A 22,187-nucleotide genomic window follows, 5' to 3' on the forward strand; every position below is an offset into this window, starting at 1 on the left:
TTCCCGCCACTGCGCTACGAAACGAAGCCGTTCGCTCTGCATCCAGAAGCCATTTACTAAAGCGCTCCAAAGAAAGCCAGCCAATCCTAAAATTAGTAGGTGGAGAAAAAAATAAGCGACCCGCCTCTTCCACGGCAACCAATCGCGTCCCTTCTCTGTTTCTCATCATCTCGCGACATTCACTGCGGCGACACTCAGATCTCGAACTACAACTCCCAGGAACCCCATGGCCCCCGTCCCCTTAGCCAATCGGCGCGCAGAGTGAGGAGAAAGTATCGCCACAGTGGGCAGGCTTACTCAAGACCCAATCAATCTGAAAGGGGGAGGGGTGCTTTGCTGCGGCAGCGGAAGCAACACTCCCGACTGTGCCCCTCAGTGTCAGTGAAAAGTGGCGCTGGGGGCTTTCCAGAGAGTCTCCGCCGCACCCAGGGCTGCAGGTAACTCAGGGCCTGAGGGGAGGGCTTGTCCTGGGAGCAGGACTCTGGAGGGAAACACTGGCGCTCCTAGCCAAAGGGCTGCGGAGACTGGCCTGATGAAGCAGTCTCTTTTTTCTAGTCCGCGATGGTTATGCGAGACGTTAGTCGAGGCTGCTGCAGCTTTTTTATTCTTGCTGAACATCCGGGTCCCCGGCCCTGCGCGTCTGTTTCACATAGTGATCAGGGAGGGAAAGGAGGTGGGCCCTGTCTACTCCTTACCTGTTTCCCCATTGGTAGTCAGGCGTAACCTATGCGGGCTTTCCCATTGGTCGATGAACAGTTCTCCATTCTACGTCGGATTGGCCCGCAGTGGAAAGAGGAGGCCTTCCAATTGGCTACTCGGGGAAGAGGCTGGCCTTACAGAGAATTGAGTAGGTGGAGCTTATATGTAGAGTTGGGCTCTGCCCTGAGGAGGGGAGGAGTCTCTGGAGCTGTTCCTCCCTGTTTTTCCTTGCCTTGGCGCGGAGACTGACTGGCCGTTGTTTTGTGTGTTTCCGCTGAGAGCCAGTAGTAAAAGTTCGCCCGATCTCTCCTGTTGTAGCATTAAAACTTGAAAGCCGGATTGATCTGCGTTGGGTCGGCTCCGTTGTTGCAAGCAACACTCCCCTGGCCCTGAAAAATAACCTGGTTTGCGGGGGCGAAGGGTTCCTTCTCTGTTTCTCTCATAACGGACCTTTCACCGCTGGTGGCTTTAAAAAGAGGAATTTTTTTTTTAAAATGTACTTTAACAAGGGGAGAAGTGTGAAATGTTCTGCTGGGAGTTAATCTTGCAAACACGGATTTGTGTTTGGAGTGTTGTGGATTTCATGCTATGCACGTAGAGCCTTTTTGAAGATTAAGGCTGCAATCCTGTGCCCTGAGAGTAAAGCTCAATTGTTCTTAGTGGGACTTGCTTTGGCATAAATATGCATAGACTAGTACTGCGTGAGTGTTTCTCTAATGCACTTATGCTCCCTACATTCTGCTTCCCAGTGGGTAATAGAAGAGGTGTTGCCTAGTGTAGCAATTAAGAAAAAAGTCAAAGTTGAATTGAGTTTTGCATCACAGTGCCATAAAATGGGATTTATGTTGATAGCAGTTACAGAGGGAAAAATAGGATTGAATGACAGGTCATATAATACCTATGAAGTAATTGTTTGCATAGGTTTATGTGATTGGGGCATACTTTCATGTTAAGTGTTTAACCTTCCATTGAAGACAAATAAAAGATCAGTTTGATGTTATGAAGCTTCTGTTCTCATTGGTGTTGGAATTCCATCTTAACATCTCATCATGAAATGTGCCATACATACTTATTCAAAAGTAAGTCCTGTGTTTAATGGGGCTTGCTCTCAGGTAAGTGGTCATAGAATTGCAGTGTGTGTGTAGCAGAAGCCATCAGTGCTGCTGTGTGCTCCCACCTAGTTTTTGTGTGATTCAGCTGCTCTGCACAAGTGCTTCTTTAAGGTGGGGATTAGGTAGGATCAAATGGGGAGACTGGACTACTGCTAGTCATGTGTAGGGACCAAAGACTTGAAGAAATGAGGATCCTCTGCAAAGGATTTCCTGTTTTAAGAGTTAATTAAAGCCTTCAAATGGCAAGTAGAGTAGAACTGACTGGTATTGTCCCAGTTGTGTAGTGAAATGTGCTGCTGTAGGAGCAGCATCACAAATAGCTGTGCTGCAATGACCAGCATAAGCTCACATTTGGGCTGCTGAAAGGCTTATATAGAGCTACAGTGTATTTGTGCATTATTTCACAATTGGAAAACAGAGCTGGGAAGGGCCATTGCTAATTCAAGAGTAGACTGTTCTGAGCTAAATGGACCAATTCTGTGACCCAGTTTGGACAGTAATGCCCAGATGATTGTGAATGAACCATCGCAAGTCTTGGGCTTGCATGCTCCCCCATTTTCCTTTGCGTGTATTAGAGGATGAGAGCAAAAGCTTTCATTTTAAGAACAAACTGTAATTCTGCATTATATACAAATGGACATTGCACCTGTACAATGCTCAAAGCAGAGGAATCCAGTTCAGGAAATAAGCTGACTTGCATAGCTCCAGTATTTCTCACTCTTAGCCATGAATCTACCCTTAAAAAAATAATTCCAATAACTTTGTGTTTGTGTTGATTAGGTAATGCACTTGGTCTTTAGCATGGGATTAAAAGTCTTGATTGGAGACACTTTGAGATAATTATTCACACAAGTGTATGGGTAGTGACTGCTATTGACTAAGATGGCTAATGCTGGTGTTGAACAACTGATTTCATTGATTAAATAAATACAGTCCTGAAACTGTCCAGATTTCAGAAGAGAAACATAACCTCAAACACTGAAGCATCCACCATCATATCAAACATTTAGAATCTGCTTGCTGCGGCCTAAACACTGGGCATTCATACCTTTTAGCAGAGCAGAAACTTCTGTGAATGCTCCTTGATGTTCAACCCATGTTACTAGTTGTTTTTTAAGATGCTTATACTTCATATCCTTGTTTGTTTAAAAGTAATCTTATTGCTTGAACTGTTAGCATTATAAGATTATAGCTAGAATCTCAGTGAGGGAGAGGTTTTACACATTAGTTGTCAGTAGCCACAGTCTGAGAGCGCAAAGCAGTAGTCCAGTTAAATTCATTAGGATTAAGCATTAATAAGAGAGCTAAAGAATGTGTCCATATGAATTATATTTCTGATTGTGTGCCCTAGGTGGAAATGAGTTCTCAGCAGTTTCCTCGTTCTGGAGCCGCTTCCACAAATTTAGGACCAGCTCCTCCTCCAATCTCTACTGGTGGATCTACTGGACTGATAAACCCAACATCTACAGGTGAGGCAACTCCTAGATTGATAGTGGTTCTACCAAGGTTACAACTCTAAGCATACTTTTCAGGAAGTAAGTCACATTGAAACTGAAGATGGCAGATGTATGTCTTATCCATTTCTAGCCTCTTTAATGTTCCATTTTTTTTCCTGTTCAGTAGTAAGTGATGAACCCAACCGAGAATCAGATGTTTCTCCCAGAGATCATGTGGTCCCTGGTGGCTCTCTTCAGTCTCGTGAAGAGAAGCAGGAAACTGTGGTAGTTCGGCCATATCCACAGGTGCAGATGTTAACTCAGCACCATCCAGTTCAGTCTGGTGTACCAGTTACAGTGGCAACTCCTCCAGCACATCTGGCTCCAGCAGTGCCACTTTCTTTTCCTGAAGGACTTATGAAGGTAATAATAATTTGTATTCCATATTAAGAAAACATAAATAGCACTTGTTTAACTCATTCCACAGTTGTGATGTTTGCTTGCATTTTAAATTTTTAGATACAACCTTCTCTTTGTTTTTAGCACTTAATTCTTTGTGTATTACTGGTTATCCTGAGTCATTGGAATAGAAAAGGTTAAATATATTTCTTAAGTAGCTTTTAATCTGGTATACCATTGAAAGCAGTTTGGCAAAAGGACTGCCAAAGATATTAAATATTTGTTCTTATTGAAATATAGCCCAATCAAAATATCTGGTAGACCATCTCATCTGTATTTCATTAAATCCCCCTGTAAATCTCAATTTGTCTCACTGGAAAAATTACCCTAGTTACTAACTACAGCACAGCTTTATAGTACTGAACCATAATTACTGCTCTGTATTGAAAAAGGTTACCTCAGTCTCTGTTCCTGCCATCTTGGGGTAGTGGTTGGATCCAGCGTGGTGTAGTGGTTAGAGTGCTGGACTAGGACTGGGGAGACTCGAGTTCAAATCCCCATTCAGCCATGATACTAGTTGGGTGACTCTGGGTCAGTCACTTCTCTCTCAGCCTAACCTACTTCACAGGGTTGTTGTGAGGAGAAACTTAAGTATACAGTACCCCACTCTGGGCTCCTTGGAGGAAGAGTGGGATATACATGTAATAATAATAGTAATAATAATCTTCATGTGATCTGCTTACTAGACTCTGCGTTCTACTTAAACCCCTATTTTTGTATCTTCAGTACTTCAAACTTTCCCCCATTCATCCTGAACCTCTTATCTATATTATTAATTCTCCAAGACAGGCCATGCGTGGGGAACGTGCTAGAAAGGAGGCGATTGGCTGACAGAGTTTGCAAGCAGAAGCACCTGATTGGGCAGTGGGGATTCCATATGCAGATAGGGAGGAGGAACCTGTGGCACTGTGGTGATTGGGCTGCGGGGGGGGCAGGGCGGGCTGGCTGTGGGGGGGGGGCAGGGCGGGCGAGCTAGCTGCAGGGAGGGCAGGGCGAGGCTCAGTGCACAATTACACAGATGCTCTGTGCAGGGTCAGCTAGTTTGCTTTATTCCATGCAACAGCTCCCAATAATTTATTGTAACATAGAACATTTGTATTCTTTTCTCCCTTCTTTATGGACTCAGCTGCAGGGTGTGGGGTTGAGTGAAGTAGGAAGTCCTCCAAATAGCCACATACTGCCATTGTAATTATATTTAGGAAATGTTGGTTGATGCATATAGCATAGTCCCACTTTTCAGGGTTCTCCCCACAGCCATAAGGCATTAAAACTTCTCTAAAATGGGAATTTAAATTGGACAAGCATATTATTCTACATCAGGGTTTCTTAAACATTTTGAACCTATAGGACTCCGCATATCATCAAGTATTTCCCATGGGCCCCCATCCCACTTATAATGTTCTGAATTATATTATAATTAAGACTCAAGAAAAATAAATAACATACTGTAGTTGATTTAAATGATGTTTTGGGGAAGCTGCCTTTTAATTTTACATGGAACCATCTGGACCTACTCCATGGATGCCAGGTTAAGAATCCCTGTTCTTGAATAGTCAAGCTGTTAAGGCCATGGATGGCCGACTTCTGGCCTAGGGACAGTGTCAAGCCTGCAACCTGATTTTGTGTAGCCTCTACAAAAAGCCTTATAAAATAGACACTCACACGAGTTGATTAAGAATCCTCTCTTGGCAGGGAACCTTGGGAAAGAGCTGACTTTCTTTTCCTTTGAGTCTATTGATGTGCGACAAATGACAAACACAGGTATTTTGCAGGCAGCCTAGCAGAAATGTTTGTGGGCAAATAACTCTTGTGGACGTCTGCAAGGCCATATTGGGCTTTGAAGGTCCTGCTGAATTTGGAGTCCAGGGCAAGATGATACACAGGTTGAAGTACTTCAGCTTTGTCATGCTCTGCTCCAAGGATCCATACAGACTTCCAGGGGAGAATGATAAGATACTTCTGGTTTCACTAAAATCAAGTCAGCTCTGCTCTCGTGTCATCCTTTCTTCTGCTCTGAGCCAGGCAATGCAGTTGCTGTCAGAGAGGGTCTGGCCCCAAACAGCTTGGCTGAGGGAGGATCTAGCCCCTCAATGTAGGAAGTTGGTTTTCCCTCTTCTAGGGCAATCAGTGTGTATTACAGAACTAATCTTACCAAATCCTAGCCTCACTTTTACTTGAGAGAGAGAGACTGTTTGTGATGCAAATAGGTTTCAAGGACATTGGTGATGGAGTTCTATATCTACACACTTTCTATGGTAACTTCTAGTAGCCCTACTCAAGATGAGTCTTGTTCCTCAAAGGTTTTGCCTTTCAGACACTCCTCTTTGAACAATATTTACAGAGGAGTGCAAAATACATTAATGATTCAGACTTTGGTGTCTTTGTTCTTTGCAGCCTCCCCTGAAACCAACCATACCCAGCCGTCCTATTGCACCTGCTCCGCCCTCCACTCTGTCAGGTCCCACCAAAGTACCTGGGCAAGTTACTGTAACAATGGAGAGCAGCATTCCACAGGCCTCTGCTATTCCTGTAGCAACAATCAGTGGACAACAGGTTGTAATTTTTTCTGCTAAAGTAAAATGCATGTTAAGATTGTGTAGAGGATAGGAAAGGGATTATGAACTGTTCTGACTTTAAATACATCCCCAATCTTAATTTGTATCCCCTACTATAATCATATCTAATCTGTACCTTGATGTTTTTCTTGAAACATCTTAACTGTAGGGGTGTGTGTGTGTCATTTTCATATAGATTGCCTCTAGAAAAGATATATATTGTGTACTCCTTGTCTACAGGGACATCCCAGTAACTTGCACCATATAATGGCAGCCAACGTTCAGATGTCAATAATCCGAAGTAGCGCTCCTGGGCCACCGCTGCATATTGGAGCCTCTCATTTACCTCGAGGTACTTAATGCAATGATGATTTAAAGCAAGGCTACACAACTTCCGCTCTTAGACTCCAGCTTCCATTATCCCCCACCACTGTAAGTAGTAGTCAGTGATGATGGGAGCTATAGTCCAGCAACAGCTGGAGACCAAAGTTGTGCAGCCCTGATTTAAAGGAATGATCCTGAAATAAAATATCTTGGCACTTGGATTAATCAAAGTGCCACTTCGTATACATCTAGAGCAAACTAGTCTCTGAAGTGACTTGTTGAATTTTTAGCTGTGTTGTCATGGGAAAATATCGAGGTATGGCTAACATCTGTACTAATGCTGTGCTAGCACGACCACCACTATACAATATGCTACACTGATCCTGCAAACACCTAGATGCTTTGAGGAGATGCCATGGGATTGTGTATTCCTTCCTTCCAGTCCCTTAACTGCTGGAGCTCAAATTCCTCTCACCAGCTTCTAACCACAGTTAACACCAGTACCAGTGTTAACTGCAGTTAAGGCTAATCAAGTTCCCTTTTGACCAGGGTTCACTAATTTCCCCCCGAATCCTATTTAAGAGGGAAATCTGTTTAGTCTTAACATCCATTCTGATGTAATACTTAACTGCAATAAAAGTCAATGGGGGAGTTAATTCTCCAGAAGGGAGGAGCTGGGAAGAGAGAATATGCAAACCTATAGTCTGTTCTTAATTGCATAATCGTGTTTAAGCAATTGAGAACATTAAGTTCTCGGTTGTTGTTGCCAGGGACACCTCTGGATTATCCTTTCCCACTAGCTCCTAGGCAGGACAGATTTGATTTGCCAATAGCAATTTGGCTACGCCTCCTTGGGGCTAGGGAGATAACCCCGCCCAGTTCTTTCTGTCCTCGCTCAGCTCCAGGCAGAGGTTTTCTTTGGTTCTGATTCCACTCTAGATTTTTGTACCGTTGTGAGTTTTTTCCTCGTCGTTTCATCCTCCTTTGTCCACCTTAAAAAAAAAAAGACGTTATTGGCCATCCTCGTTAGTTCCTCTCCCCCCCCCCCGTTCCGCTCCCTCTTGCATGGAGTTTGAGTGTAGGGGAAGGTTCGTGTTAGTGCCCCGCGGGCCCCGCCAAGAGCCGTTTGGCCCTAGCACTTCAAAGCCCTTCGGCTTGCTCCTGCCTAGAGAGGTTTTCTCGCCCGCCCCTCAGGCTCCTTTGCCACTAACGGCAGATCGCCCAATCCTCCCGCTTGTAACCGCAGCGGCGGCAGCGTCTATCACCTCAACAGCCGCAGCTTCCAAGACGGCCTCGCTGCCTGCGACGGCAGCGGCCGCCTCAGAGCCGCCCGCGCCGCTTGCCCCTCGGCTTGCCCCCGGTCTCCTGCCTTCAGGCCATGAGATGCGCGCTTCGGCTGCCAGACGCACAGCGCAAACCTCCTTAGAATCGGAAAATTGCCTGCACTTTTCGAGATTCCCCTGCGCTAACCTGCCACCTACATCGGCGGAGATAAGACAAATATCACTGGCACAAGAGTGTGAAATGGCGGAGGAGAAAGCAAAAATGGCGCAAAAGGAGGGAGCAGTGGCCATTTTAGAGTCTTCCAGCCAGCCCTGTGCAGGGACCTCGTGTTTGGAGTCGCCTTTCAGGGAAGTACTCTCGGGAGTCTGTGAATGTGACATTGGGGCAAACTAGCATGTCAGGGGTCACGGCTCCTTTGGCCTCTAAGCCTACCATAACCATTCCAAGGGCTGTACCACCCGCATAGCTGGCATGGTTCAAAAACGCCATCATAGAGACAGTCTACCAGGTCAGGCCTGCTAAAAAGGAGAAAAAGAAAAAATATTTTAAAAGGAGAAGGACCATCTCGTCCTCTGAGAGCTCCTCCTCCAGTAGGGAAGAGAGTCCCTCGCCTAAAAAGGCAAAGGAAAAGAAAAAGCACCTTAAAACTAAAAAGGTGTTCAAGTCTACAAAGCACGCACCCTCTTCCCCTCACTCCTCTGATCTCTCTGAGCACAACTCCGGGGATCCTACCCCATCTAACCCCAGACCCACCAAACCAAGGGCACCCAACGCCTTGGACTCTGACGCAGGGGATAGTCCCTCTAACCCGGGAAGTCTGCCACAAGATCCAGAACCCCCCGACAGGGAGGAAGGAGAGTGGTCTGGAGGGGAGGACACTGAGGCTGTATCGGTCTTGCAAAGGCTATTTGTGGCTGAGGATTACAATCCATTAATGTCTTGGATTATTAAGACAATAGGCCTGCATCAGGGTGCATCCATCGATTCCGCCACCTCTGACAAAGAGGAGATAGTTTTCCCAAGGGCAAAGCCTAAGGACATTTTATTGCCTTTTCCTAGTCTATTCACAGAGGTAGTTAAGCAGGAATGGCTGCTCCCAGTAGCTAATAGAAAACCTTTGTCGGTGACTAACCACTTCTACTCTTACCAGCAGGAACCATCCGACCTACTCAAGACACCCTGTGCCGATGCTCCCATCGCCCAGTTGGTCTCCAATTCCCTGGTCCCACGGGATGGTGAGGTAACGTTAAAGGATCCAGCTGATAAAAAGGCTGAGCTTGCCTTTAAAAGAGCACATGATAATTCTTCATTGTCTACCCGGGCGGCCACCACAGCCTCTATGGCCGCAAGGGCTTACCTCTTGTGGTTAGACGATCTCCTCAATGATACACCCTCTGACCCATTCAAGCTAAGACAGCAATTGGTCAAGGTGCAGAAGGCTCAGGCCTTTATAGCGGATGCTACATTGGACTCCATCAGGTTTTCCTCAAGGGTAGCCGCCGTATCAGTGCTGGGGTGTCGCCACCTGTGGCTGAAGAACTGGCCAGTTGACAATATGTCAGAGTAATCTGACAGCTGTGCCTTATGATGCAACTAAATTGTCCGGGGAGGCCGCCCTCAAGGACATCCTAGTGGAATCTTATGACAAGCGCAAAACCATGCCATCGGCTGGCCGCAAGCCCGACCATCCTTTAAGAAGGGGTTGTCTCAGTCACAGCCTTTTCGAGGCTCTCGGCCCTTCAGGGGCCGGGATAGAGACACGAGGCAACAGCGTGGTTCCTGGGGATGCCAGCGCTCCTCTTACAGGGGCCGGCCATACTTCAAGCCACAGCCCCTTGCAACCAAGCAAAAGACAGGTCAATGACTCTCACTTAGGATTCCTGGGAGGCCGCCTGGGGGCCCTTCTTCCCGTCTGGGAATCCTCCATAACAGACAATTGGGTCCTTCGGATAATTCGAACCGGGTACAGAATACCGAGGTGGACGCCCCTCCTCCCCAGAGGTTCCTTCCAACTCCACGATCTCGCTCTTGGCAAAAACATGCAGAGATGTCCTAGGCGATTCGTCACGTGCTGGAGATCGGAGCGATAGAACCAGTTCCACCCGCCCAGGAGGGGGGTGGCGTCTATTCTATTCTGTTTACCGTCCCCAAAAGGGACGGGTCCAGAAGAGCGGTCCTGGACTTAAAATACGTGAACAAATGGGTAAAGAGGGAGCGCTTTTGCATGGAGACTTTAAGGTCAGTCACAGAGGCCCTCCATCATCTGGACCTCTTAGTATCTATCAACCTCAAGGAGGCCTATTTGCATATTCCAATCCACCAGGAGAGCAGAAGGCTGTTACACTTCAAGTACGCAGGCCTTCACTTCCAATACGCTGCTCTTCCGTTTGGCCTCTCGTCCGCTCCCAGGGTATTCACCGAAGTCCTGGCCCCTCTGGTGGCGCGTCTTCGACTACAGGGGGTCAGGTTATTTGCATATCTCGATGACTTGCTCGTCCAATCGCATACCTACCCAGAGGCCCAGCGAGATCTCTCAGTGACACTCTCAGAACTAGAACTCCACGGTTTTATAATCAAACGAAAAAAGAGCCAACTCACTCCGAGCCACCAGCTCTGTCACCTGGGCGTCGTTATCGACACAGAAAGAGATTGGCTCTTCCTTCCGCAAGACCGTTTCGAGACCATCAGGGAGGAAATAGAGGATTCTGCTTTTTCCATCGCCCTTGCTGTTGTATCTAGCAAGGCTCCTGGGTTTGATGGTCTCCACCATAGAGGTCGTCTCGTGGGCTCGTCTACACTTCAGGCCCCTCCAGTGGTTCCTGCTCCCTCACCAGCACTCTATTGCATGGCGGAGGAAGGTGACGTTGAGGCTACCATCCACCCTCAGGGGATCGCTTCATTGGTGGTTGTCCCCGGTGAACCTGCTCCAGGGGAAGGAGTTTCTGGACTCTCCCAGGATCATAGTAACCACGGACGCCAGTGACGGGCTGGGGTGCCCACTGCCTCAGCCTGACGGCCCAGGGCCTGTGGACAGAGGGGGGGAAACAGCACAGCATCAACTGGAGGGAGCTCCATGCCATTCGACTTGCGCTGCTAGCTTTCCAATCGACAATTCGCAAGCGTCATGTCTTAATAAAAACGGGCAACACCACTGCAAAGGCGCACGTAAACCAGCAAGGGGGGAACCGCTCGAAATCATTGCATCAGGAAGCGATTCTCCTGCTCTATTGGGCGGAGAAAGAGCTCAACTCACTGACAGCCCATCATGTGAAAGGAGAGCTGAACGTGCTGGCAGACTGGCTCAGCAGGGAGGACGTCCAACCAGGGGAGTGGTCACTACATCCAACTATTTTCCAAGAAATCGTAGGGAGAATGGGAACCCCAGTGGTCGATCTCTTCGCCTCTCTGCTGAACGCCCAACTGCCTCGGTTGATGACCAGGTTCCCATGCAGGAGGGCCATGGCCACCGATGCTCTATCAACCAAATGGCCGGACGGCCTACTGTACACATACCCCCGACCCCCTTGCTAGCCAGGGTTCTGAGAAAGGTATGGCTTCTGCGAGCCCAAGCCATACTCATAGCTCTGTTCTGGCCACGACAGCCTTGGTTCCCAGAGCTCCTGCATCTATCTACGGAGGCTCCATGGGAACTCCCGGTCCTTCCCAACCTGCTGTCACAGGGTCCAGTTCTCCATCCCGATCCGGGCTGGCTAAGGCTTGCCGCATGGAGACTGAGCGGCGAACTCTAAGGCAGTTTGGCTATTTGGCTAAAGTCGTCACTACCATGTCGGCATCCCGTAGACCCTCTACTAACCGTATATACCAATGTACGTGGAGGGCCTTTCTTCGTTGGTCGACCCGTCACTCGGTACCTAGGGGCAGCGCCAAGTTGCATCACCTCCTCCTGTTTCTACAAGAAGGTCTGGAAAAAGGTCTATGACCAAACACCTTAAAGCGCCAAGCAGCCTCCCTAGTAGGCTTGATATCAGGGAACAGGATGGACACTTGGCAAATGTACCCGCACCTCAGACTTTTTTGCGAGGAGCAACACTGTTGTCCCCCCCGACCGTTCACCGTTTTCCATCATGGGACCTGCATATTGTCCTAAAGGCACTTCAAGGGGCACCATTCGAACCGATTGCGGACATTCCGCTCAAGGTGCTATCGTTCAAGCTGGCCTTTCTAGTAGCACTAACATCAGCAAGGAGGGTCTCAGAACTAAGGGCTCTGTCTATTCACAAATCATTCTATATCTTCTCCAAGGAAGCTGTTAGGTTGATTCCGGACCCCTTTGTTAGACTAAAGGTCGCTTCAGTTTTTCACCAGTCTCAGGATGTTTTCCTCCCATCGTTCTGCCCCCATCCAGTGCAGGAGAGGGAAAAGTTGTGGCACAACCTAGATGTCCGTCGATGTCTAAAGAAATATATTAAGCGCACAGCATCGCTTCGGACCACGGACAAGATGTTTGTCTCTTTTCACCCTAGGTCCTTGGGTTCCCCTGTAACGTCATCCACAATCGCCTGCTGGATCCGGGCATGCATCGCATTAGCGTATGAAGTGCGGCATGTCAGAGCACCATCAAACATCTCGGCACACTCAACAAGAGCTGCAGCCATCACAGCTGCATTCTCAGCTAATGCCCCAGCTCAGGATATCTGTAGGGCCGCCACCTGGTCCACGCGCTCCACGTCCATCAGGCATTATAAAATGGAGACCCATGCTACCATTCAGGCCGCGTTCGGCAGGAGGGTGCTTCAGCGGGTTCTCCCTCAGGAATAGGCCGGAGTGCTCCCGCCCTGTTTGGCCAAGCTGTGGTATGTCCCAGAGGTGTCCCTGGCAACAACAACTGAGAATGGAGCATTGGTTTCACTTACCGTGAAGGCTTCTTCTGGTTGGTGTTGCCAGGGACACCTCGACCCACTCAGTTTGGCGCTCCTTGCCTCATCCTGGTAGCCTTAGGGTGCCAGGGGATAAATACCTCTAAGAATAGCTCATCTGAACCAATTATTGTTACTGCTCCCAGGCTAATATTCGTTAGACCCTCCGAGCACTTAGTTCAAGGTTCTCGTTATAGTACCTGTTTTCTCACTTTTTTCCTGTTACCTCCTATGGTGTGTGTATGTCTCTCGGACGAAAGAACTGGGCGGGGTTATCTCCCTAGCCCCAAGGAGGCGTAGCCAAACTGCTATTGGCAAATCAAATCTGTCCTGCCTAGGAGCTAGTGGGAAAGGATAACCCAGAGGTGTCCCTGGCAACACCAACCAGAAGAAGCCTTCACGGTAAGTGAAACAAATGCTCCGTTTTCTGCAAGTCCCGTGTTACCACCTGATCTTTTCTTCTGTGGTAAGCAGTTTGGTTTAGTTAGCACTATTATCTGTATTTTCTGTTTTTAAAACATGTTGCCTTATCTCCAACATAGCGTAGTGGTTAGAGTGTTGGACTAGGACCGGGAAGACACACGTTTGAATCCCCATTCAATCATGAAATTCACTGGATGACTCTGGGCCGGTCATGTATCTCTCAGCCTAACCTACCTCACAGGGTTGTTGTGGTGGTAAACATAACCATGTACACCACTCTGAGCTCCTCAGAGGAAGAGCGGGATATAAATGTTTTTTAAAAATACATTAAGTAAAAATGGTAGCTATTTTAATAAAAGTGGAACATTTAACTATTTTTTTAGTTACATGTACATGGATTTTTCCTCAGGTGCAGCAGCTGCTGCTGTGATGTCCAGTTCAAAAGTAACATCAGTCCTAAGGCCAGCGTCACAGTTGCCAAATGCAGCAACTGCTCAACCAGCAGTTCAGCACATCATTCATCAACCAATCCAGGTAGGTGACAGTCATTCAGCATTGTAGTCAAGCGGTGGTTGTTTAACATTCTTTGACCCTCTCACTGGAAAACCACTCAGAAAATTCAGTTGACTATTGCATAGTAATATGGACTGAGAAATGTGTCAGTGGTTTTTCTTATATGGGGGGTCATTTTTAAATTCAGAGTCCTCTGCCTAATTCACTCCCAACTCTCTCCTTTGCACAGGACTCTAGCAGCACAATCACAAATCAAAAAAGGAGTAACACGTAAAAACAAAGATACCATAAATCAAAAGACCATGTGAAAAGGAGAAAAATATAGTGGAAACCTAATAAAACATAATAGAACATATTAAACTGACTCAAAATAGATTTATAAATTCTAAGTCAACAGAAAATATCAAATGTCAATACACACCCATAAATATGGGAACCATAAATACAAAATAAATAACTATAAACAAAGATACATATGCAAGTCTCAACAATGATACAGAAACTATATTAAAGCTATACAAAAACATAGACATAGATGACTATTCCAGTATCCAGGGCATGAAAGTCCATAATATGGTGGAAAAATCCCTCCATTGTTTGAAGATAGTTGAAAACAGCGGAGCCCGTCACAGATATGCCATCCTATATAATAAAGCCCTAGCGTGTGCACCCGTGTCTCTGGTGTCTGCGTCTGTGTCTCCCTTGGCTGTTCTGGGCATGCGCGGAGCGCGTGCCCAGAACAGCTGAGGGAGACACGACCGCAGGCACCAGGCGGCCATGTTGGCCGGCTGGTCAGCCCAGCCGCGGGGAGGGCAGGGGCGGGTCCGGGCCGGCCGCGGGGAGGGCAGAGGGGGCGGGTCCGGGCCAGTTGCGGGGAGGGCAGAGGCGGGGAGGGGAGAGACGGCAGTGCCAAACAGGGTGAGGAGGCAACAGAAAAAGCTGGCCTAGGCGGGGGCAGAGCTGCTGCCGCAGCCGCCGCCGATGGACAGGGGGAGGAGGCGGCGAGGGAAGCCGGGCGAGGCGCCACCGCCGGGCGGGGGGAGGAGGCAGCGGAAGAAGCCGGGCAAGGCGGCGGCGGAGCCGCGGCCGCCACCGATGGACGGGGCAAGGAGGCGGTGGGGGAAGCCGAGCGAGGCGCCGCCGCTACCGGGCGAAGGGAAGGAGGCAGCAGAAAAAGCCGGAAAGGGGAGGCAGGTGGTGGCGGGGGGCCCAGGCCCAGCCGGGGAGACCGGTGGCGGAGTGGAGGCCGATGGCGGAGGCCGGCGGCAGCCCGGCCAGAGACCAGGGCGGGGGGGCAGAGGCAGCAGCGGGCCCGGCCACGGAAGCCACAGGCGGCGGCGGCCGGACCGGCCCGGAAAGGGGAGGCCGGCAGTGGTGGGGGTCCAGGCCCGGCCGGTGAGGCGGTAGTAGCCCTGGATACTGGGGCGGAAGGTGCGGGGAAAAGGCTACTAGCGCCCGTTATTTTAATGGGCTGAAAGATACTAGTAAGTAGATAAACTCTTGGAAAAACAGTAATGTATGGGGAGAAGCTAGACTTTTGGCATGGACCCAGGGGAATGAATTCCTAAAATAATTCATTCAAATCAGAGTGATGGTCTTGTAAACATGCTCGTGGGTCTCCCGTATATAGATGAAAAATAAGTTATTCCAAGGTGTGAACAAGTCAAAACTTAGATAGGCATAATAGGATATTCCAGGGTGTGATCCAAATAGTCCTTGAAAAGCTGTCTAGATTCCAGCTATTTTCGCGTGTGCTTCATCACGAAGGACTGTAGGTAAATGTAGGACTTTCTTCAAAGACTGGATTTTTATCTCTGCAGCGGCATGGCCAAACCCTGCTGAGCCCTGGAGCTTTATGAAAAGTCAGAAGATGGGGGCGGGGGGAGGACTGTGTGCTTGAGCTTCCTCTCTACTTCTTCTTTTGCTCTCAAGTAAGGCGAGCTCCTGGCATCAACATAGGAAGCTGTCTCATACAGAGTCAGATCATCAGTCCATCTAGCTCAGCATGGTCTACTGTCAGCGGCTTCTCCAGGGTTGCAGGCAGGAGATCATCTGGAGATGCTGGGGAGGGACCTTCTGCATACAAACATGCAGATGCACTTCTCAGAGCAGCCCCATCCCCTGAGGGGAGTAACTTACAGTTCTCACATATTCTCCCATTCAAATGCAAACCAGGGTGGACCCTGCTTAGCAAAGGGGGCAATGCATGCTTGCTACCACAAAACTAGCTCTTCTGGCAGGCTCTCTCCTGAAAGACATCTGTACAATTATGCATTGTGTAGAGTGAATGGATGGAGAGAATTTTCTCTCTCTCACACAACACCAGAACCAGGGGTCATCCCATGAAACTGATGGCCAGGAAATTTAGGACCAACAAAAGGAAGTACATCTTTCACACAGTGCACAATTAAACTGTGGAACTCTGTGCCACGGTATGTGGTGATGGCCACTAGCTTGGATGACTTTAAAAGAGTTTTGGCAAATTCATTGAAGACAGGTCTCTCAATGACTACTAGTCTTGATGGGTATAGAGTATCTCCAGGCTTGGAGGCAAGATGCCTCTGAATACCAGTTGCACAGTGGCGGCAGCAGGAGAGAGGTTATGCCCACTTCTTGCCTGTGGGCTTCCCAGATGTGTGTGGTGGGCCACTGTGTGAAACAGGATGCTGGACTTGATGGGCCTTGGGCCTGATTCAGCAAGGCTGTTCCTTTGTTCTTAATAGTGGATAATCATTATTACTTTTTGTTTGTTTGTGTTTTCACAGTCGCGACCCCCTGTGACAACTTCAAGCACCATCCCTCCTGCTGTTGTAGCAACAGTCTCAGCCACTAGGGCGCAATCACCAGTTATTACTACTACAACAACACATGCTACAGAATCTACCCTCAGGTAACCAACCCAGAGCAGTGTAAACACTCTTTATCTCTCTTAAGGGATATAAAAGGTATATATGAGGCATGTAACTAAGGATCGGTTTATACAATGTGTCCATCATGTGGAGGTTGCTTCAATCTGTCTCCTTTAGTAGCTGCTCCATGCAGTGAGTTGTCCTTTGTTTAGCAGCTTGCGATGCGGATCAGCTAAATACCCATCTTTGTGGTAACCATATAGTGTGAAGGAGCCCTGAGAGATACGTGACTCCTGAGAACTTTCAGAAAATAACCAGATTTTCTTTTCCAGTCGGCCAGCGTTGTCAATTCAGCAGCACCCTTCTGCACCTATCAGTATTCAGCGCCCTGCACAGCCACGGGACACAGCCACCAGAATTACCTTACCTTCCCATCCAGCCATAGGAACACAAAAACAGCAGCTCCACACTATGGCTCAGGTGAATAACTGTGAACAGCATTAATGAAATTTTTTCTTCCATATTTTCTTGGCTTTTACTGCTATGTCATTTTTAAAGCCGAGTGAAATGTTGAATCGTGTTTTGTGTTGGACTTGGGGCTTGGAGAGTAATTTCATTTTAAAATGACACAGCATGATTTTTAAGTGAACCAGCATATCAGCAAAGCTTTCTTGATTTACAACTTCTCTTCTATAGAAAACCATTTTTAGTACCGGTACTCCAGTGGTAGCGGCAACAGTGGCACCTATTTTAGCAACCAATACCATTCCTTCAGCAACCACAGCTGGTGAGTACCTGCTTCTCTGCGTTTCTTGTACTGTCTCTTCTTCTGTACAAATATGAAAGCCAGTTAATTAGAGCTGAAGTATCTTGTTTTTAAAAAGCAAAAGCGAAGACCCTTTAAGGGTTCATGATTGTTGACAGATATGATAAAATAATCACACATGGATTTTTAGCATGTCCTATTGTAAGGTTAGCTGCACTTGGATGACTCTCTCACATCAGCTACCATACCAGAGAGATGGCTTGTTCTGGGCCTAGTCAAGTGCTATTCTGTGAAAAGTACATTTGCTGCCTAGTAGTTTCATTGTGTGTTAGTACATATTTCTTTGTAGAAAATGTAAAGGTAAAGTGTGCCATCAACTCCTGGCGCCCACAGAGCCCTGTGGGTGTCTTTTGGTAGAATACAGGAGGGGTTTACCATTGCTGCCTCCTGTGCAATATGAGGAGATGCCTTTCAGCATCTTCCTATATCGCTGCTGCCTGACATAGGTGTTTCCCATGGTCTGGGAAACATACCAGTGGGGATTCAATCCGGCAACCTTCTGCCTGTTAGTCAAGCATTTCCCTGCTGTGCCACAAAATGTAGGTGAGAGATATTTAACTACATATGCATCTCTCTACCTTTTTAGGTTCTGTATCTCATACTCAAGCGCCTACAAGTACGATTGTCACCGTGACTATGCCCTCGCACTCTTCCCATGCCACTGCTGTGACCACATCAAACATCCCAGTTGGTGAGAGATGTTCTGGTTCATTTAATCTGTAACATTTATTTGTTAGCAGGGACAGAACGAGTTGTGGGTACCAATGCATGTTAGCAAATTAAGCAAGAGAGGACACTCCAGATTGAGAGAAATTGATCTATGTAATGGTAGTCTATTCTTTCTCATTCTTTATTTTTGATAAGTCAACTCTTTTTGAGCTAGTTCAGGTATAAAATCTATTGCTTAGTTATGTTTATTGCTGGAATTCTCTCTCTCTGTCAAGTGTGATCTTTCTGGAACAGCTCTTTTCACTAGCCTTGTTCAAGTTACACTCCATTCAGAATCCCTGGGTTTTCATCTCCAGATTACTCTAGTGTGTGTGCTTTTGTGAGTTGAAACAGTATATAGAGCCATTCTGAGGTTCCAATTCCTCCTTTGAGGGTGTTTGTATCCTTAGTCTAAGTTTACTTTGTAAATCATTGTGGTGCATTTTCTCACTGTGCAGCTAAAGTGGTCCCTCAGCAGATCACACATACTTCTCCTCGCATCCAGTCTGACTACACTGCAGAAAGGAGTAATCTCATTCCCATATCTGGTCACCGTGCATCTCCAAATCCAGTTGCAATGGAAGCTAGAAATGATAACAGGTAACTAAATGAATTTTGATATACTGGGCAGATACCTGATAATCTTGGATATATGACATATATAACAGGTGAAAACAGCATAAATAGAATGAAATATCTTGATCTTCCAGTTAACTTAAGTTCAGGGCAAGTGATCCATTGCATGCTTCTACTGGGAAATGCTGGCAATTTTGGAACTTCTTTATCTATGTGACTGAAAAGTACTCTAGCACTCAAATTATATTTGATGCTTTTAAGGACAGATAGTGCCTTGAAGTCTACAGTTCAATGAGTCTGTGGTGTACTTTCAGGAAAATCAAGCACTTTTTAATTTATTTAGTGCACTCATATACTGCTCTATACAAAAAAGTCCCTGGGTGGTTCACAGTTTAAGAGCAAACAAAGTTGAATTCTGAAATAAAAGTTCCTTCTACAGGTCCTGTACAGCTGTATTTGGGTGCACAGGATAAAAAGAAGAGAGATGCATTGCTAGGTAGTGAGTAGTTGTTAGGTTTGTGCATGTAGCCATTTAAGAGAGTTCTCAGGCAAGCCACTAAAATTCGAGGCCATTTCTCAGTAGAACGGACTGTTCAGGACTCAACTTTTAACAGTGTCTCAACAGTCAGGAAAGTGACGTGGAGCATGTGCAAACCTAGAAAAACTTTTATTTCATTCCTTCTATTTGCTCTTTTTTGCCTGGAGTATACTATACAACTGCTTCAGGGTGCAGAAGGAATCACCTTTTCAAGTGGCAACCACAAGATAAGAACATCTGGTGTTCTGCAAAACAAACAAGCAAATAGGTGGCTTGTATTAAAACAAAATTTAATAATCATTGCTACATTTTGTTATGTGACAAATAGTTTTGTCTAAACCCTGCTGTGTGGAGGCAGGTATTAAAATGTGAATACTCTTATATTTAGCAGGGGAAGAGCAGCTTTCCCTATTCACTCCAGCACAGTGTGTCTTACAGTGGCAGCTGATGGTGTCTCCCTCCTGTTTCTTTTTAGATCATTCTTTTTGCTATGTAAACCGCTTTGAACTTCTCATTGAAAAGCAGTGTATACATAATTCTTAAAAATAATATCATCATTTGTCTTCACTTCTGTAGACAGTCAGTGCCTGTTCAATTCCAGTACTTTTTACCAACGTATCCACCTTCTTACCCTTTGGCCCATACTTACACACCTATTACCAGCTCCGTCTCCACCATCCGCCAATATCCTGGTAAGACATTGTAACATTTATTGATTTACAGAGGAGCATTAGAGTAGCAGTATCACAAAGCTTTATGCCCAAGAATATTTCTGAGGTTAAAGATGTGATTCCAAACTAATGTGAAAAAATTGCAACCAAGAAGCAAAGGCTAGCCACTGAATGCAGTATTTAAATATTTTAAAGAATCCACTGTCAACTTTATTTGCTTAATAATGGACAGTGATAAAGCAAAAAATAAAAATAGTTGCAGTGACTTTGGTAAACAAGCCTCTCCCTTTCAAATTCATACCTTTATGTGTAACAAATGTCAGTCATCTGGTTCAGAGGTTTTTGAAGCAGCAGATATATAATTTCTAAAATGGTGACAGTAAAAGCCTGTAGCTGTATTAAAGCAGGGGTGTCAAACTCAATTAGATGGTGGGCTAGATTTGATCTTGATGCACTTCTGGGGGACTACAGCCTTCTATCTTTCACCATCTTCTGTGTTCCTCCTCCTCCCTTTTTCTCTTACTCTCTTCCTTTCTTCCTCTTTTCCTTGCCCTGCCATTTAAATTAGCTGAATGCACAACTTTTGCTGTGCATTATGGTGGTGATGGAGGATGAGAACTGTTGTTGTTGTTCTCAACATATTTTTAACCCTCAGATCAATAATTCCAAAACATGCCCCAAGAAAAGCAGAACCCCTCTTACCCGTCCTCCTCTTCCCTTCCTCCCTCCCTCGCCCCCCAGACAAAAAGCACCTTGTGCCATCTTTTGACTTTGCCTGCCTTTCTCCCTCCTCTTTTATCTCCCCCTCTTCTGAGTTAGCACTTTGTGCACTGAAAAACCTGCTATGAGTGAGGAGGAAGGGAGGAGAGTGGCAGCAAAGGAAGCAACTCAAGCTCCCCCTGCAGTGTATAGCAGAGAGAGAGATGCCACCGATGGCGGGGAAGAAGGAAGTCTTTTGGCTGGCAAATGAGATGTGCTGCTGTCTCTGGCATGGGGCAGAATTGGGCGGCGGAGGGGGGGGGGCTGGTCAGTTGAGCTGGCTGGTCAGTTGAGCTCAGCAGATCTGATCCAACCCAGGGGGCAGCAGTTTGACACCTTGGCTTTAAAGGGTTGATTGAGTTTTGGGCAGCTGCGTTTACAAATGCAGAAAAATAATATGAACTTGGTAACGCCTAAATGGCATTAAATAGATGAGTTCATGGAGAAGAGAGAGTAAAGTGCATGTCACTCTTTTTTGCATTGCTTTCTCCTCTCCCATGCATCTTGAATGTCACCTGTTTGATTTTTTAGGCACTTGCTGTCAACCGTTGCTTAATTTTAGACATGCCTCTATACTCTTAAAACCTATCCTGTCGTGACTAACTGTAATAATTTTGCGCTCTGCCAGTTGTACAGACTGTAGCGTAGTGCGAACTGGATCTTGCCAACATGTAGACTGTAGTAGCTGGAGCTACTTGGCTTGTCAGAATAGATGCATATGTGTGCACGTGCGCACACACACCTTAATGTTCAGAGCTATTCAGCTCTCTTCGCTTAATCATTCTTACGGGATCCATGACGAGTATTCTTATTCCCATGTTACTGTGAGCCCAAACACACTTTGGTGTTGCACAAGGAATTCCTAAGCTTATACTTGGTAAAATCCATAGTTGATTGTTAACATCCTACCTGGCAAACTGGTTTGTGCGAGCCATCTAAAGTAGGATTGTGATGCCTCTGAGTACCAGTTGCAGGAGAGAGGGCATGCCCTCAACTCCTGCCTGTAGGCTACCAGTGGCATCTGGTGGGCCACTGTTTGAAACAGGATGCTGGACTAGATGGGCCTTGGGCCTGATCCAGCACAGCTGTTCTTATGTTAAACTGAGTCAAGCTGTGGCTTGGAATTACATGTGTATCGATCTATAATGGCTTGCCTAAAGCAACCCAGTGAATTCAATCTTGAGGTGAACTTTCTAGTTCATCGCTTGCATTCCCAATCAATGTGCTATATCAGCTTACAGTTACAGAGCTAAACCGTTGGCCTATCATCCGACAGCAGCCACTTTAGTGGCTAAGAAAGCTGTGATAGCTAGGATCTAAAAAGCTGTGATAGCTAGGCTGTATGTTGGCTAAACTTTTAATTTGGAGGATAGTGGTGGAGCAGATGGTCTCATTCCAGGTGTAGAATACAATAATCTATATTATTAATCCCCGTAGACGTGCCTCTGGGGGGATGCATCCCGGCAACCCAGCGGATTGGCTGGGAAGCCGAGGCGCCGGATTGGCTGGGTGGTGGAGCTCACGCGCGGCAGGATTCATTAGACTGTTGAGCTGCTGCCCAGGGAAATGGCGGCCAGC

The 22,187-nt window shown here is 46.8% G+C and overlaps 1 protein-coding gene across 10 annotated transcripts in view; it reads left to right on the forward strand.

Annotated features, from left to right (window-relative positions):
- Positions 1-236: 236 nt before the first annotated feature.
- The window catches only part of SAP130 (Sin3A associated protein 130), a 34,191-nt gene continuing 12,240 nt past the window's right edge, over positions 237-22,187 (forward strand). For 3 of the 10 annotated variants that reach the window (XM_053310067.1, XM_053310071.1, XM_053310069.1), the window contains exons 1-12: positions 1,409-1,811; positions 3,163-3,280; positions 3,432-3,670; positions 6,101-6,259; positions 6,502-6,613; positions 13,579-13,703; positions 16,448-16,572; positions 16,864-17,011; positions 17,228-17,318; positions 17,944-18,048; positions 18,524-18,665; positions 19,756-19,871. In XM_053310067.1, the coding sequence (XP_053166042.1) occupies positions 1,749-1,811; positions 3,163-3,280; positions 3,432-3,670; positions 6,101-6,259; positions 6,502-6,613; positions 13,579-13,703; positions 16,448-16,572; positions 16,864-17,011; positions 17,228-17,318; positions 17,944-18,048; positions 18,524-18,665; positions 19,756-19,871 (1,543 nt within the window). In that variant the 5' untranslated portion in view covers positions 1,409-1,748. The other 7 variants (XM_053310068.1, XM_053310072.1, XM_053310075.1 and 4 more) reach the window with 6 other exon arrangements.

The sequence above is a fragment of the Hemicordylus capensis genome, chromosome 3 (genome assembly GCF_027244095.1).
Source record: "Hemicordylus capensis ecotype Gifberg chromosome 3, rHemCap1.1.pri, whole genome shotgun sequence".
NCBI classification, from domain to species: domain Eukaryota; kingdom Metazoa; phylum Chordata; class Lepidosauria; order Squamata; family Cordylidae; genus Hemicordylus; species Hemicordylus capensis.